This window comes from Bos indicus, chromosome X, assembly GCF_029378745.1.
Source record: "Bos indicus isolate NIAB-ARS_2022 breed Sahiwal x Tharparkar chromosome X, NIAB-ARS_B.indTharparkar_mat_pri_1.0, whole genome shotgun sequence".
In the NCBI taxonomy this organism is placed as follows: domain Eukaryota; kingdom Metazoa; phylum Chordata; class Mammalia; order Artiodactyla; family Bovidae; genus Bos; species Bos indicus.
In genome coordinates, this window is record NC_091789.1 from 53525694 (window position 1) to 53542771 (window position 17078).

The 17078-nt window shown below is 40.7% G+C and overlaps 1 protein-coding gene across 1 annotated transcript in view; it reads left to right on the forward strand.

The window, feature by feature from the left end:
• Window positions 1–45: 45 nt before the first annotated feature.
• TRMT2B (tRNA methyltransferase 2 homolog B) overlaps window positions 46–17078 on the forward strand; it is a 76412-nt gene continuing 59379 nt past the window's right edge. The window contains 2 exon segments of the mRNA XM_070785031.1: window positions 46–113; window positions 15390–15509. Coding sequence (XP_070641132.1) covers window positions 46–113; window positions 15390–15509 — 188 coding nt within the window.

Here is a 17078-nt window from a genome sequence, read left to right on the forward strand (position 1 = left end):
AGATCGAGATTCAACCTCTCTCACTACAACAATCGCTGGGTCCTAATGCCCTACGGTTGCTCCTCACTGGCCGGAAAGCACAGTCTCGAAATTAAACGAAGTCCCAAACTGAGGTAGAAACTTCAGGTCTTAAATGGGGAAGGTTATGTTGCGAATTCAGTCCCCGGGCTGCCTCTGAAATGAGGAATGAAGGAAGATCATTCTATCACTTTCCCCCAGGAGCGCTTTCGATCTCTCTAGTTCTTTAATTATTCACTCTCACTTTTCAGCCTCTCTCCTCTCCACTTTTCCTTCCTCTCTCCTTCTCTCCCCTTTTCCTTTCCCTCACCAAAACATGAGTCCTAGGAGTTGCTAGTTTCTGCAGTAGGTAACACTCGAGGATGAATCTGCAAAGTTTTCAGGCTTGATTGTTGCCAAAGAAAGCTTTATCTTTCTCTTCCTCCAAGTTTTTTCATGGCTCCTATTGCTCAGTGGTTAATTTCAGAGTTTTAAAAGTGACATTTAAGGCCCTCCACATTTGGACCTCTGCCTCTCTTTGGAGGTTTGTGTGTGTTCAGTTGTGTCCAACTCTTTGTAACCCCATGGACTGTAGCCCACCAGGCTCCTCTGTCCATGGAATTTCCCAGGCAAGAATACTGGAGTGGGTTGCCATTCCCTTCTCCAGGGGATCTTCCCGACCCAGGGATCAAACCCCCGTCTCCTGCTTGACAGGCAGATACTTTACCAATGAGCCACCTGGGAAGCCCCTTTGGAGGTTTATCTTCCAACAACCCCCACTGCCACCCCGTCTCCTTTCTACTCATGGTCCCATCCAAGCTGAGATGTCCCACCTCCCCTACATTTGCTTTCCCTGCTCCGTCACTCTTCATTAGCAATCAGCCTTTTCTTCAGTGCCACCTCCTCCATAAAGACTTCCCTGATGCACTCCCAGCTGGATATGATTTCTCCCTCTGACTTCCTGTTCTAGTAACCAATATTTATTGGCTGTTAACTAAGTGCTAGACACTGCCTTTGACTTGTATTAACTAATTTCGTCTTAACAACATCAGTGAGCTAGATGAGTTCCCATCTTATGGATGTGACATTGAGGCAAAGGGAAGTTAATTAAGTAACTTGCCCTACAGAATTCAAACCTGGGCAGTCATTTCCAGAGCCCAGGTTCTCAACCATTCATCTGCTGCCTCTCTATATAATATTTTGCATCATAAATATGGCGCTTACCTGATACTGAATGTTGTAATTACACACACAGATGCAACTTTTTGAGAGGCAGTGTTCATTAAGAGAGAACAGTCTGGAGTCAGACCCAGAAGGTCCAGGGTTTCAATCCCAACTCTACCACTAACTGTAAACTTGGATAAGTCACTTATCTGAGCCTCCATTTCCACATTTATAAAATGTGAATGAAAATTCTACTTCAAAAGTTTGTTGTAAGAATTTTATGTTCATAAATTGCTTAGCACAGTGTCTAACACAATGAGACCTCAATGGATGTGGTTCTTTTCTTGCTTGTTCTGCTTTCCTAATCCACACCACAACTAGCTATGATTGTAAGCATTTAGATGGTAGGAATAGGACTTACCTGATGGTCCAATGGTTAAGAATCCACCTGCTAATGCAGGGGACACAGGTTCTATTCCTGGTCTGAGAAAATTCCACATGCTGCAGGGCAACTAAGCCTGCACGCCCTAGAGCAAGTGCTCTGCAACAAGAGAAGCCATAACAATGCGAAGCCCGTACCTGCAACTAGAGAGTAGCCGCCACTCGCCTCAACTAGAGAAAATTCACGTGCAGAAACGAAGAGCCAGCACAGCCAAAAATACCTAAATAAATATATATATATTTTTTATTTTTTATTATTTTTTAAAATTTTATTTTATTTTTAAACTTTTTAAAGGTAGGAACAACTTCTGCATATCTCCCACAATACCTAGAACAACCCCTGTTGTGCACCAGAGCCTTATATATCTTGACTGGGAAAATTTTGATGAATTTAAATGCAGCTATTCTGGGGAGTGGGCTTCCCTGGTGGCTCAGACAGTAAGGAATCCACCTGCAATGCGGGAGACCTGGGTTCGATCCCTGGGTTGGGAAGATCCCCTGGAGGAGGGCATAGCAACCCACTCCAATATTCTTGTCTGGAGAATCCCCATGGACAGAGGAGCCTGGTGGGCTGCAGTCCATGGGGTCAGAGTCAGATACAACTGAGCGACTAAGCACAGCACAGCCCGTTCTGGGGAGTTGTAACACTTTAAGCTTTAGCCATCATTTATATCTTATGGTGGAAGCATTTTTGACTCTTTTCTGATTATGATTCAACCTATAAATTAGTGAGTGACTGCAACGTACATAAAAGTTAAATAGGCACTGTGACGGTGACGGTGAAGTCGATCAGTCGTGTCCGACTCTCTGCGACCCCGTGGACTGTAGCCTACATGGCTTCTCCGTCCATGGGATTCTCAAGGCAAGAATACTAGAATGGTCTACCATTTCCTTCTCCAGGGGATCTTCCCGACCCAGGGATCAAACCCGGGTCTCCCGCATTGGAGGCAGACGCTTTAACCTCTGAGCTGCCAGGGAAGCCCAATTAGGCACTGTAGGAATACACAAATAAATGAGGCATAGATCCTGCTCCCAATGGGCTTGTTGCATAGTGGAGAGTAGGATTTGTTAGGAGAAAATTTCTTCATACATAAAGAACCGGAAAGAATAAACCAAAATGAAATGTTTGTCTTGATAATTTGTTTTCCAAATGTCCTACATTGAACATGGCAGTAAAATGAGTACTTAGGGAAGTCCATCCACATAGTTGAGTAACTGATTAAAAAAAAAAATATATATATATATGCTATTTTCCTTTCAAATTACATGATATTGGGTATAACACTATTAATTATAAAAATGTATAAAATACTGAATAATAAATAAAATCCTGAATAAGGAAAAAGTTACTCATGATTCCAGTGTGCAGAGATAAATATTCTTAATATTTTGATGGGTTGATATTTTCACTGACATTTTTCTTAAATACCTGTCTATGTACAAAATATTTATGAATTAGTTTTTCAAAATTTGGTCCTACTATAGAGTCAGCTTTATGCCCTGCTTTGTTTTTAACTTGTTAGCATTTTTTTCTGTATCAACAGACACATCTTTAAAAAATGATCACATAGTACTTTAGCATCTTTTGATACTGCAATTCATTTAACTATTCTCCTATTGCTAGATGTTGATGGTTGATGTTTCCATGTTTTTTCCCTGTGCATATCCTTATATATCTTTATCTGAATTCCTGAACTTTTTCTTAGGATAAATTCCTAGAAGATGATAGGTCAAAATTATGAAGTTTTCAAATATATACAAATTTAATTAGAGCTAACATTTACTCATCAGTTAGAGGATACCAGGCACTATGCTAAGTGACTTGCAAGTACTGTGAGATTAGTACTATCAGTTGTCTCCATTTTGTGAATGAGGAAACTGAGCCAGGAGGGAAACATCTCAAGTCTAGAGCATGGCTTCCACCTGTTAGGGTACTCAGGCCTGTATTGTTCCTCAGTTTGTTGTTGCTGCTTCTTTGATTGGGCATTCCAGGTGGGGCTAGTGGTAAGAACCTGCCTGCCTACTTATACAGGAGATCTGGATTCAATCCCTGATCAGGAAGATGCCCTGGAGAAGGGAATGTCTACCCACTCCAGTATTCTTGCCTGGGAAATTCCATGGACAGAGGAGCCTGACAGGCTATAGTCCATGAGTTCACAGAGTTGGACATGACTGAAGCTACTTGGTGTGCACACTCCTTTATTTCATTTAAAAGATATGAATATTTAAAAGACTCTTGGTACATATTAATAAAGTGCTTTCCAGGAAAAAATTGGACCCTCTGATCAGCAACATAGAAATATATACACATTACACATCAGATCTGGACCAAGAGTATCAGTGTGGTTTTCATCTTCACCAATTTCACTGTGTAGAATTTTGTATTTCATGGATTATTAGTGTGTTAGAACATTTTCATAGATTTATTAGTTGTATGCATGTCTTCAGTTTATGTCCTCTTCCATTTCTATTTTGAGTGTTAGTGGGTTTTGATTGATTCATAAGAGCTCTTCTTTGTCAATAAATTTGGTAGAGTCAAATCTAGGAATCTTTTTGTGATTTTATTCATTGATTTTTGCCTAGAAAATTCATCCCAATCTCAAGAATAAACATTTGTCTATATTTTCTTAAAGCAGTTCTAGTTTTTCATCTTTTTTACATTTAATATTGTTGACGAAATCTGTGCTCATTGGTCTGTGATGCTTCTTTTTCTTTTTGAATTGGAAGAAAATTGCTTTACAATGTGATGTTGGCTTCTGCCATATAACAATGCAAATCAGCCATAAATTATTGTATATCATCAGGTTCTTGTTTCGTTTTAGGTCGGTCTCAAGGCTTTCTGTTCAATCCTACTGATTTTGTTTGCTGATTCTTGTGACAGTATGTGCAGGCATGCGTGCTAAGTCATTTCAGTTGTGTTCGACTCTTTGTGACCCCCATGGACTGTAGCCTGCCAGGCTCCTCCGTCTGTGGGGTTCTCCAGGCAAGAATACTAGAGTGCATTGCCAGGCCCTCCTCCAGGGCATCTTGCTGACCCTGAGATCAAACCATTGTCTCCTGCATTGGCAGGTGGGTTCTTTACCACTAGGACCACCTGGGAAGCCCTCTTGTGACAGTACTGTATTTTAAATATTATAACTTATGTATACATTTTAATATCTTATAAGCCAAGTCTCTCATCACTATTATTCTTTTTCTAAAATTTCTTTGCCATTCTCCCCTCTTTATTGTTTTATGTAAACTTTAGAATCACTTTATCAAGGTAAAATAACTTTGAATTTTGACTTGATTGAATTAAACACATAATTAATTTTAAACCTTGATATCGTACAAAATTTAGCTTTCCCATCCAGAAATATGGTATTGATTTCCATTTATTCAAATCCTAGTTGCTGAGAGATGTACAAATATCCTTGTTTTCTCTGTGTAGGGCCTATACTTTTTAAAAAGATATTCCTATGGATTTTATGCTTTTCTTGTCATCATGAATGGATTTTTTCCTCCATTATACTTCTAACTAGTTGTTGCTGACTTATAGGAAAACTATTGATTGGTATTCAGCCACTCTGCTGAACTCTTCTGAACTCTTGTTAAATCTATGGGTTTCGATTGATTCCCTTGGGTGTTCTCTGGATAGACAACCAGATCATCTGCAAATAATGATGATTTTTGTCTCCCTTCCAATACTTACACCTTGTTTCTTTTTTATATCTTCCTGCTTTAGCTACAGACCAGCTTCTTACATTTGCCTGGCCTGGGGCAAGAGTACAAATGGAGGCCAACTTACTGTGTGTCGAGGAACCAAGGATTGGAACACAAAAAGAAGCATGAAAGCCAATGCTTGTTACTACTGGGAAACAATCATCATTATGAAAGAATCTATTGCTATTGAGAGAGGAAGGACTTGACAAGTTAATTTGTCTTTTCTCTTACTAAGCACTTCTGCTACTCAAATTTTCCCTATACACCAAACAGTGTCTGACATCAGTGGCAGCATAACTCACATCATGGCATTTGGATGCATTTGCCTTTTATTTCAAGTTAGTAAAGAACTATCATTTATTGAGGACTTGGCATGTGTCAAATGCCATTCTAAGTGCTTTACACATGTAAGCTAATTCATTCCTTATGGCAACCCTAAAAAGTAGCAACTATCATTGTTAGGCTTTGACTGATTATGCAATTTGCTCAGTCACTTGCCTGTAATGTCCCTGAGGCGGCATTTGAAACCAAGGTAGGTGTGAAACCAAAAGTTCATTTTGTTAACAACTACTGTTTTGCTAACTTCTGTTTTATCATTTGTCATGATATTGGCTGTTGGTTTGAGATGGATATTTTTTATTTGGCTCTGAATGTGAAATAGAATACTAGATTTTTCGCCTTGAACTTGAAACTGAGCTGAGATCTTATACCTTGTTCCTTCAAAGAGGTAGACATCTTTGTTATTTCTTAGGGCTTGAGAAATTCTTTTCTTGATCCATCTCATTCCTTACATGCTAGCACTTAAATATTGGTAGGTTTTTGCTCCAACTGTAGAGGTCTCTGAATGGTGACTGCCTAAGGCATTGCAAACTCACAAGCCTGCAGACAGTGAAGAGTTAACATAAATGTGTTAATTGGTGAGACGTTAGGCTGCAGATACTAAGTTTTTATATTGTGACCTCCTCAATGCTCTGGAAATTTGGGGGTGACTACTAATGAGGGCACCAATTATAGCACAGATCACTCACATTCTTTTGGTGGTTCTCAAAGAGTAGTTTGAGAACCTCAAGTGATCCATTATTTCCTTGAGGTATTTTGTGGGCTGATCTCTTAGAGGATTAATATTATTTTGTTTCTGATTTGCTTTTACTTGCGTCTTATCCAAAGAAGTGTCATTTCCCCTATTTGTTATGGGAGAGGTTTGCTGTGATGTACAGTAGATGTCCTGCTGAGTCATTTGCCTTGTTATAGTGGTCCTGATTGAAAGACTGAGAGTCACAGCAGCATGTGTGCAACACCCACACCTCCCATAGGGTCACAACATGATGACTGGCTCTGTAGACTGAAGTGGGATGCCTTAATTTTATCACTGGCTACCAGCCTGGCATCCTGCAGTCCATGGGGTCGCAAAGAGTGGGACAGGACTTAGTGACCGAACAACAACCATCTTGACAGCAATCATTCTGTGTTAGGCACTGTATCATTACAGTACATTACATATGCCAGCCCATTCAATCCTCCAAATAGTCCTATGGAACAAGCCCAGTGGATTCAGTCATTATGGGGGAAATTGAGGCTCAGAGAGTTTAGGTCATTTGCCCAAGATCATCTTTTCCTAAGTGGCACAGTTAGAAATGGAGTCTGAGCCACAGCAGAGCCTATATTTTTGGATCATTATTGATCCTTAACCTTGACTAGCATTAAAATCACCAGGAAAGGGGTTTTTAATGCATATTAGTGGGGCTCAGAGGCCCTGATATTCAGTCCCTCCCTGAATATTCACTGGAGGGACTGATGCTGAAGCTGAAGCTCCCATACTTTGGCCACATGATGCGAAGAGCCGACTCATTGGAAAAGACCCTAATGTTGATTGAGGGCAGAAGGAGAAGGGGATGAGAGAGGACGAGATGGTTGGATGGCATCACCGACTCAATGGACATGAGTTTGAGCAAGCTCCAGGAGATGGTGAAGGATAGGAAAGCCTGGCATGCTGCAGTCCATGGGGTTGCAAAGAGTCGGACACGACTGAGCAACTGAAGAACAACAACAGAGGCTTCTCAGGTTGTGCTAGTGGTAAAGAATCTGCCTGCCAGTCTGGGAGACATAAGAGATGTGGGTTTGATCCCTGGGTTGGGAAGATCCCTTGGAGAAGAAAATAGCATTCCATGCAGGTATTCTTGCCTGAAAGAGCCCTCTGGCAGAGGAACATGGCAGGCTACAGTCCACGGAGCTGCAAAGAGCTGGACACTACTGAGCCCTTGAGCACCAGCAGCAGTGGGACCCTCGACAGAGACTGATTTAATTTGTCTGAGGTGGGATCTCCAGCAATGGTATTTTACAAAGCTGTTCAAGTGCTTCTAATATGCATCTACACTAATGAACACTGCATTCTGCTGTATTAAAACTCAGCAGCCTCAGCTGTATCTCAGGAAAATACGAGGCACGTGGTGGCAAAAGTGAAAAGAGAAATAAGGTCATGGTGGGGTGAGTGTTATGTTCAATATGTGCCTCTGTTTGTCTACTGTAGGCAACAGACATTCTTTATAAGGTAGGTGTGAACAACCAGCTCTGAGGAGAGCTTTCACAGTAATGGCTCTTTCCTCAACTTCACAAATGGTGCTAATCAAGCCGCTCCACAGCCTTGAACTGAATGTGTGAGTTATATCAAAATCCCAACTGACAGGTAGCTATACTGGGCAAATACTGAACTTCCTCTTTAACTCTTCAGCTTACTTCCAAAGGAGAACCAAGATCACACGGTACATGCATCAGGCTTCCATAACTGTCAGGACTAAGAAACTGAACCTAACTCAAGATATGTCTAGCTGTTTCCAGAAATATTATATTCTATGAGGGCAGCCAGTGCACTGTTTTTTCACCCTTGGTGGTGTCTCTAGCCAGTTGTCTGGTCTTCCTGGAGAGGCAACTGAAACCTGAGATCAGAACATCCCCAGGACCCCTGAGTACTGAGCCATGAAGCAAACACAAACCACCTACAGCTCTTTTCAGCTCTAGGCTCTTCTGTTCTTGACCAGAGGCAGTAGAGTACAGAGTGCAGTTCCTCTGCTCCAGCAACGCCAGCATCACTTGGGGATGTCTTACAAATGCACGTTCTCAGGCCCTGCCCCCAGACCTACTGAATCAGAGTCTCTGGAAGATGGAACCCAGCAATCTGTGTTTTAAGGAGCCCTCTAGGGCATTTTGATGCATGCTAAAATTTGAGAGCCACTGGCCAAAAGTTATAAGATTAAAAGTGGAGATGTGGCATCAGACTGTTGAATTCAAGTTCTGGTTCCATCACTTACAGTGTGACCTTGGGCAGGTTATTGATGCTTCACTAAGCCTAAGTTATCACATCTGTAAAATAGAGTTGCTAATTTTCTTCTCTGTAAAATAGGTACTTACACAGAATGATGTGTATAGAACACAGAGCACAGTATGAGGCACAAAGTAAGGATTCAATAAATGTTGGATACTTTGGCTCAGTGAGTAAAGAACACACCTGTAATTCAGGAGACACAAGAGACTCAGGTTTGATCCCTGTGTCAGGAAGATTCCCTTGGAGGAGGAAATGGCAACCTACTCTAGTATACTTGCCTGAAAAATCCCAAGGACAGGGGAGCCCAGGTGGGCTACAGTTCAGAGAGTTGCAAAGAGTTGGACACAACTGAGTGACTAAACACACACACACACACTCATTTTTATATGGGCTGTTCTGGATGCAGTAAGTCCTTTACATAGAAACCTTCACATTGAGAATTTTTAAAGATGCAAACATAAGTTCGCATGTCCAAATCCACAAGTTAGTTCACATGTCTGGCGTACATTGTCATATGTGTGCATCCTTTACTAAGTGGTTGTGCTTTTGTGCACTTTACTGTACAGTAATATCTAGAGTACAGTAGTACAATATCTCTAATTCAAGCTCCAGATGTCTAGAAGCAAGCATAAAAACAGTGGTGATGTAGCTGGTACTACTGTACTTTTCAAGGTATTGTACTGTAAGATTAAAATGTTTTATTTATTTTTTGTGTTTGTTTTATGTATTATTTGTGTGAAAAGTATTATAAACCTATTACAGTATATACTATATAGCTGATCATGTTAGTTGGATGCCTAGGCTAAATTTGTTTGACTTACAGACTGGACTTACGAACGTGCTTTCAGAATGAAACTCATTTGTATGTAGGGGACTTACTGTAATCACCTTTCATTTCCAATATGACTGGGTTCCCTTGGAAAAGATCCTGATTATAAGATCATAATGGAGAAGGCGATGGCACCCCACTCCGGTACTCTTGCCTGGAAAATCCCATGGATGGAGGAGCCTGGTAGGCTGCAGTCCATGGGGTCACGAAGAGTCGGATACAACTTAGCAGCAGCAGCAGCAGCAGCATAAGATCATAAACCTAGTAGTGTATCTTAACTCAGTGAAGTGAGTGAAAGTTGCTTAGTCATGTCCAACTCTTTGTGACCCCATGGACTATACAATCCATGGAATTCTCCAGGCCAGAATACTGGAGTGGGTAGCCTTTCCCTTCTCTAGGAGATCTTCCCAACCCAGGAATCAAACCCAGGTCTTCCCCACTGCAGGTGGATTCTTTACCAGCTGAGCCACAAGGGAAGCCCAAACAACTCAGTGGGGATGGGGCAAAAAGTATTTCATCTACCAGTTTCTTCAGCGATTCATGGAACATAAAAGTGGGGGTATGACTCAGAAGCAATCTAGTTCTACCATTCCATTCAACCTAATAATGGCTCTTAAAAGAAATCCAGGCACACAGCATCAGGCAAGAAAGTAGAGATGAGTGTCTGTGTTATTGAGGGTTTACTGAGGACGGCAATTTGGAAAGGATTGAAATTTTAGCTTCTAGGTAGTTGTAGAATTTGTGCCCTTGGTGCTGAGTCCCAGGCATAAAGCCAAGGCTCATGTACTGATAGCATTCCAATGTAGAGCAGGACATGGAATAGGTGTCCCCATGTTATTTCTCTACATCTAGCTCTAAGGGATGAGCTGTCAATGCTGGAATGCTATTGACATTGAATTGCAAATTTCAATGCTATATAAAAGCAAAGGGTTGAGACCTTATTAAGTGAGAAAATGAACATTAGCACCACCCATGTAAATGTGAGGTAGTAAATATCTGTGTTACCCTAGAAACCAGAACATAAAAGTAGCTAGGTAGTTTGGTGACAGTTTCCAGGGTAATTCCTCCCACCTCCAACATAAGAGCTTTCCTATTATGTTAACTCTTTTTTTTTTTTTTACATGCCCACTGGACCTTCACTTGATGTTCCACTATCATCTCCTTCTCCCAAAAGCTTCCCTTTCTGACTTCCCTATTTTTGAAAGTGCCATTCTCCTAAGTACTATCATCCAAAATGCTTGATGTTTATCAGGTAATTGAAGGTCCCCCAAGGTAATGTGTATCTCCAAACCTAAGAGGTAGAGTTTAGAAAAAATTAGACACATATATCAGAAAATGATAGACTCTTCAATTGAAAAAATTTTAAAAGCTCACAGTGGATGAAACTAGCCATCTGTGACTCTTCCTTGAAGCAACTTCTTGTGAATATAATTTGCAGATATACTGCCAATGAGATTAAGATGCTTCCCAATACCTCACTTGGGAGCTACCAACCTAGAATGTAATTCATGTAAGATGAGCTGTTACCTTGGCAACTGTGACATGTAATGATGCTAGGAGGCAGTTAATAATGTAATGACAGAAGATTCTGGTAACTAGTTAGAGATGGTGGGAAAAGACCATTGGAAAGTCAGTGTTTATCCATCTTTGATCAAGCAACAGAAACACTGATCTGATAAATGTGTTACATATAACCCAGTCAAAGAGCTCCATTAAAACCATTTAGCTCCATATATTCAAACTACAAATGATTGTTAGTTTGGTTTCTCAGATACATTCATGGCTGGTAGGTATAACCTTATATAGGAGATAAGAATGTTTCTAGATGCTTGGGGCTGGTGCACTGGGATGACCCAGAGGGATGGTATGGGGAGGGAAGAGGGAGGAGGGAGGAGGGTTCAGGATGGGGAACACATGAATACCTGTGGCAGATTCATTTCGATATTTGGCAAAACTAATACAATATTGTAAAGTTTAAAAATAAAATAAAATTAAAAAAAGAAAAAAGAATGTTTCAGTCTCTAGAAACTATATTCCTCACTGGCACTATGTTGCCTATAAATCTGCTTAGTGTAAGTTAGTCCCTCAAAGTCTAAACCACTTCCCTGGGAACTGATGAAATCTAGTTCTCAGTTTCACATACTATGGGAGTTTCACTAAGATTCATCAATTCACTTTTTCTCTGATATTTTAGGTGTTTTCTCCCCTAATTATCAATGTAATGACTGTTCATTGTAGAAAACATTGGAAAGTACAGAAAAGGAAAAATGGAAGAAAAATTTTGTAAATGGTCACCCCAAGTTCACTCTTTAGAAGCAACTATTGTCTTCCAATGCATTTTTTTCTTTACAAATTTAAAATTATACTGAGTGCACGATTATTTATCCTGCCCTTTTCACTTAAGATTGCCTTCTACACACACTTTCATGTCATTATAGGCTTTTCAAAGACACAATTTTAAGTAAATTTTTTATTGACATATAACGTGCATACAGAAAAGCACACATATCAAGAGTATAACAATGAATTTTCACAAAGTGAATACGTCTTTATAACCAGCACCCAGATGAAGAAATAAAATACTATCTGCACCTCAGAAGCCTCCTCATGCCCCCTGATGGCCACTCCCTGTACCCTAAAGGGCATCCTGATTTCTAACACCATGCCACAAGCATAATTTTTAGTGTCTCTGTAATTGTCTATGGGTATCTCCTCACGGCCGCCCCTCCTGACCTTGAACGTGGAAAGTAATGCTCAAAATTCTTCAAGCCAGGCTTCAGCAATACGTGAACCGTGAACTTCCAGATGTTCAAGATGGTTTTAGAAAAGGCAGAGGAACCAGAGATCAAATTGCCAACATCCACTGGATCATCAAAAAAGCAAGAGAGTTCTAGAAAAACATTTATTTCTGCTTTATTGACTATGCCAAAGCCTTTGACTGTGTGAATCACAATAAACTGTGGAAAATTCTGAAAGAGATGGGAATATCAGACCACCTGACCTGCCTCTTGAGAAACCTGTATGCAGGTCAGGAAGCAACAATTAGAACCGGACATGGAACAACAGACTGGTTCCAAATAGGAAAAGGAGTTCGTCAAGGCTGTATATTGTCACCCTGCTTATTTAACTTCTATGCAGAGTACGTCATGAGAAACGCTGGGCTGGAAGAAGCACAAGCTGGAATCAAGATTGCCAGGAGAAATATCAATAACCTCAGATATGCAGATGACACCACCCTTATGGCAGAAAGTGAAGAGGAACTCAAAAGCCTCTTGATGAAAGTGAAAGAGGAGAGTGAAAAAGTTGGCTTAAAGCTCAACATTCAGAAAACTAAGATCATGGCATCTGGTCCCACCACTTCATGGGAAATAGATGGGGAAACAGTGGAAACAGTGTCAGACTTTATTTTTTTGGGCTCCCAAATCACTACAGATGGTGATTGCAGCCATGAAATTAAAAGACCCTTACTCCTTGGAAGGAAAGTTATGACCAACTAAATAGCATATTAAAAAGCAGAGACATTACTTTGCCAACAAAGGTCCGTCTAGTCAAGGCTATAGTTTTTCCAGTTTTCAAGTATGGATGTGAGAGTTGGACTGTGAAGAAAGCTGAGCACCGAAGAATTGATGCTTTTGAACTGTGGTGTTGGAGAAGACTCTTGAGAGTCCCTTGGACTGCAAGGAGATCCAACCTGTCCATTCTAAAGGAGATCAGTCCTGGGTGTTCATTGGAAGGACTCATGCTAAAGCTGAAACTCCAATACTTTGGCCACCTGATGTGAAGAGTTGACTCATTGGAAAAGATTCTGATGCTGGGAGGGATTGGGGGCAGGAGGAGAAGGGGACGACAGAGAATGAGATGGCTGGATGGCATCACCAAGTCGATGGAAGTGAGTTTGAGTGAACTCCGGGAGTTGGTGATGGACAGGGAGGCCTGGTGTGTTGCGATTTATAGGGTTGCAAAGAGTCGGACACGACTGAGTGACTGAACTGAACTGAACTGAATCGTCTATGGACAGACCATATTTTATGTAACCATTCCGTATTCTTCTAATGTTGGACCTTGAAGATGGTTTTTTATTTTTAACTTTGAGACCCTCTGGTCATATATCTTTGTTCACATCTCTACTTCCTTAAAATAGATGCTTAGAGATGGAATTTCTGGGGCAAATAGTATGAAAATTTTAGAAGCTCTGGGTTCTAATTGCTTTCCAGGAAATTTGTATCCATTTACAATTCCACTAGCAATGTGCGAGAGCATCTGCCTCACTGTCTATGGACTAGTTTCAGTAACATCGGTTCTTTTTTTTCCATTAATTTTATAGATAAAATAATATTATCTACATGATATAGTTGGCATGTTCTGTCATTATTAGAGAGGTAGAACAAAGCAATTTTTGACCATTTATGTTTCTTTTCCTGTGAATTATCTCTCCGTGCCTTTGCCAAGGTCTCTGTTGGTGTCATTGGGTTTTTCTTATAAGTTTATATAGCTCTTTATGCAATAAAATAATGCTCTTTTGCCATAGTCATATATATTTTTCTGTTTATGACTGAATTTGTTAATTACATTTTTGTCATATGTAAGTTTTTCATATTTGTGTCATAAAATTTACCTACATGGTGGTTTTTCCCACTGCTAAAGTTTCAGTTCAGTTCAGTCGCTCAGTCGTGTCCAGCTCTTTGCGACCCCATGAATCACAGCACGCCAGGCCTCCCTGTCCATCACCAACTCCCAGAGTTCATTCAAACTCACTTCCATTGAGTCAGTGATGCCATCCAGCCATCTCATCCTCTGTCGTCCCCTTTTCCTTCTGCCCCAAATCCCTCCCAGTATCAGAGTCTTTTCCAATGAGTCAACTCTTCACATCAGGTGGCCAAAGTACTGGAGTTTCAGCTTTAGCATCATTCCTTCCAAAGAACACCCAGGACTGACCTCCTTTAGAATGGACAGGTTGGATCTCCTTGCAGTCCAAGGGACTCTCAAGAGTCTTCTCCAACACCACAGTTCAAAAGCATCAATTCTTCAGTGCTCAGCTTTCTTCACAGTCCAACTCTCACATCCATACATTACCACTGGAAAAACCATAGTCTTGCTAAAGTTTTCCTATGTCCAAATTTCAGAGGTATAATCATCTATATTTTAGGGCTTTTATGATTTGATTTTCTTTTGACCTTCAGTTAATTCATCTGGAATTTTGAGTTGTTGCCTGGTAGTGGGCTCAAATTTTCATGGGTATCACTGGAGTGCTTATTAAAAGCCCAATATGCCTTAGCCCTAACCCCCCTGGGATTTCGATTCTGTAGGTGTGGAGTAGGGCTCAGAAACCTACGTGTGTTACAATCATCCCCTGCTTAAGTTGCTCATGGGCTTCTGTGCACATGTTAAAACACTCTTACAGAATACAGTGTAGCCTGCCTTAGTACAAAGACTCAGCACCTCTCATCTTGATGACACAGCTCCTAGAATTCCCTTCTAGGAACATCTCATGAAAAAACTCTTCACCAGTTGCCTGTTGTTAAGGGAACTAGATCAAACCCTGCATCCCAGCACTCCAACTCCAGGCCCTTCTTTTTTATTCTATTTAATAAAAATATTTAATCTGCCAAAACGTATAAAAATACAGTAGGAGGAATTCCCTGGCAGTCCAATGGAACTAAGATCCAGCACGATGCATGGAAAAAAGGCACCACAATCTTTTCCAACCTGGCCTGCCTCCTCCTGGGCCTTGGACCTTGGACACATATGGACACATATTGCTCATTCCTGTTTTCATGTTGCAGCCCCCACCTCCTCTCAAGTGATTAAAATTCTATGCATTCAGTTCAGTTTTCATTCACTTCCTTCCTTGACTACCAGGAAGATCTGCTGCTTTCCTAGAATTACCAAAACCCACAGTTGTGTATTCTGACTTTGTGCATCTTGTCTTTCCATCAGGTCACACACTCTCAAGGGCGCAGTGTGTCTATCCGTCGTGGCCTCTAACACAGGCCAAGAGGCCAGGAAAGCACACCTAAAGAACGTGGTTAATGGAACCAAACCAGATCTCACTGCCAAGTGATTTTAATACACGTTATTTCTGAGAGCTAATGCCGTAGCCTCAGAAATTCTTTCCTTGTCCAAAATGAGAATATTTGACAGTTTTCTAGAGACTTCACTTTGTAGTGATTTGGTTTGCTGATAACAAAGTTAAGCAAAGGTTATTTTGGTTTCAGCTCTTATTTAATTTAACAATATTGCTTATCATCTATGACATGTTCATTTATTGACTTGCCAGTTGAAGAGTCTAACCTTTTCCATAATATGGGATATTTCTTTCCCCTCTTACATATGTAATGGTTTCTCTTGTAGAGTAGACCATGGTTTATCAGATTAAACATATATAAAAGTGTTAATGGCTAAATAATTACATTATAGCTTCCTTAATCTCTTTTCTCTCTGCATCCCTCAGGGTTTTCCTTTCTCAAATAGCAGACCTGCTTTAAATGAGTGCTTGGATGCTCAGAGCAGGTAGGGGTGGGGGTGACCAAAGATGCACTTTTCCTTTCAGTAGAGGAGATGGGATTCAATTCAATTCATCAAATATTTATTGAGCTCCTATTGGGCACCTGGCTCTGGGATAGACACAACAAAGGATGCCAAGATGAGGAATGATAAAGGATCAGAGGGCATCAGAAGGAGAAGAAATGGGAAGAAGAGGTGAGGAAAAGAATAGGGCTGACTTTCTGAATAAGAGAGAATTAAAAAGAGAGAGAGAAGAGACCCGAAGGTGCAGTCTCTGGCCTGGTCTCACTTACTAGCTCCGCATAGAATTAGAAACCTGAAGCAACAGTTTGAGCTCCCGTTTTGCTCAAGAGCCATTAGAGCAGTTAGCATGGCCACAATTTGAGTCAAGCACTTACCTGCTCAAGTCTTTAGAAATGGAAGGCAAAAGTCTCTCTATTTTTCTTTCCTTTTTTAGTGGATTAAATTTTTTTTTTCCATTGGGGTATAGTTGATTTACAATACTCTTAGTTTCAGGTGTACAACATAGAGACTCAAATTTTTTATATATTAAAAAATATAAAATTCCCTGTGCTGTCCAATGCATCCTTGTAGCTTATTTATTTTATACATCATATAAAGATCTCTTTTTAAAAAAGGTATATATTCACATGTGTGCACGTGTGTGTATACACACACAGTATATACAATTATTTTTGAATGATAATAGCTAATATTTGTTGAGTGTGTGCTTACTCTGTTCTTAGCACTTTGCATGTATTAAGTTTGTTAATCTTTCTCACAACCCAGTGAGATAGGTGCAATTATTATGGACATTTTTTTCAGATGAGAAAACTGAGGCACTCAGCAATTATGTAACTGGCTCAAATTCACACAGCTTATAAGTGGCAGATCTGTGCTTTGAACCTTGGTCTGGTGGACAGCGGGCTTCCCTGGTGGCTCAGGCTGTAAAGAATCCGCCTGCAATGCAGGAGACTTGGGTTCCATCCCTGGGTCGGGAACATCCCCTGGAGGAGGGAATGGGCTATGCAGTCCAGTATTCTTGCCTGGAGAATTCCATGGATAGAGGAGCCTGGTGGGCTACAGTCCATGGGGTCGCAGAGTCGGATGAGACTAAGCGCG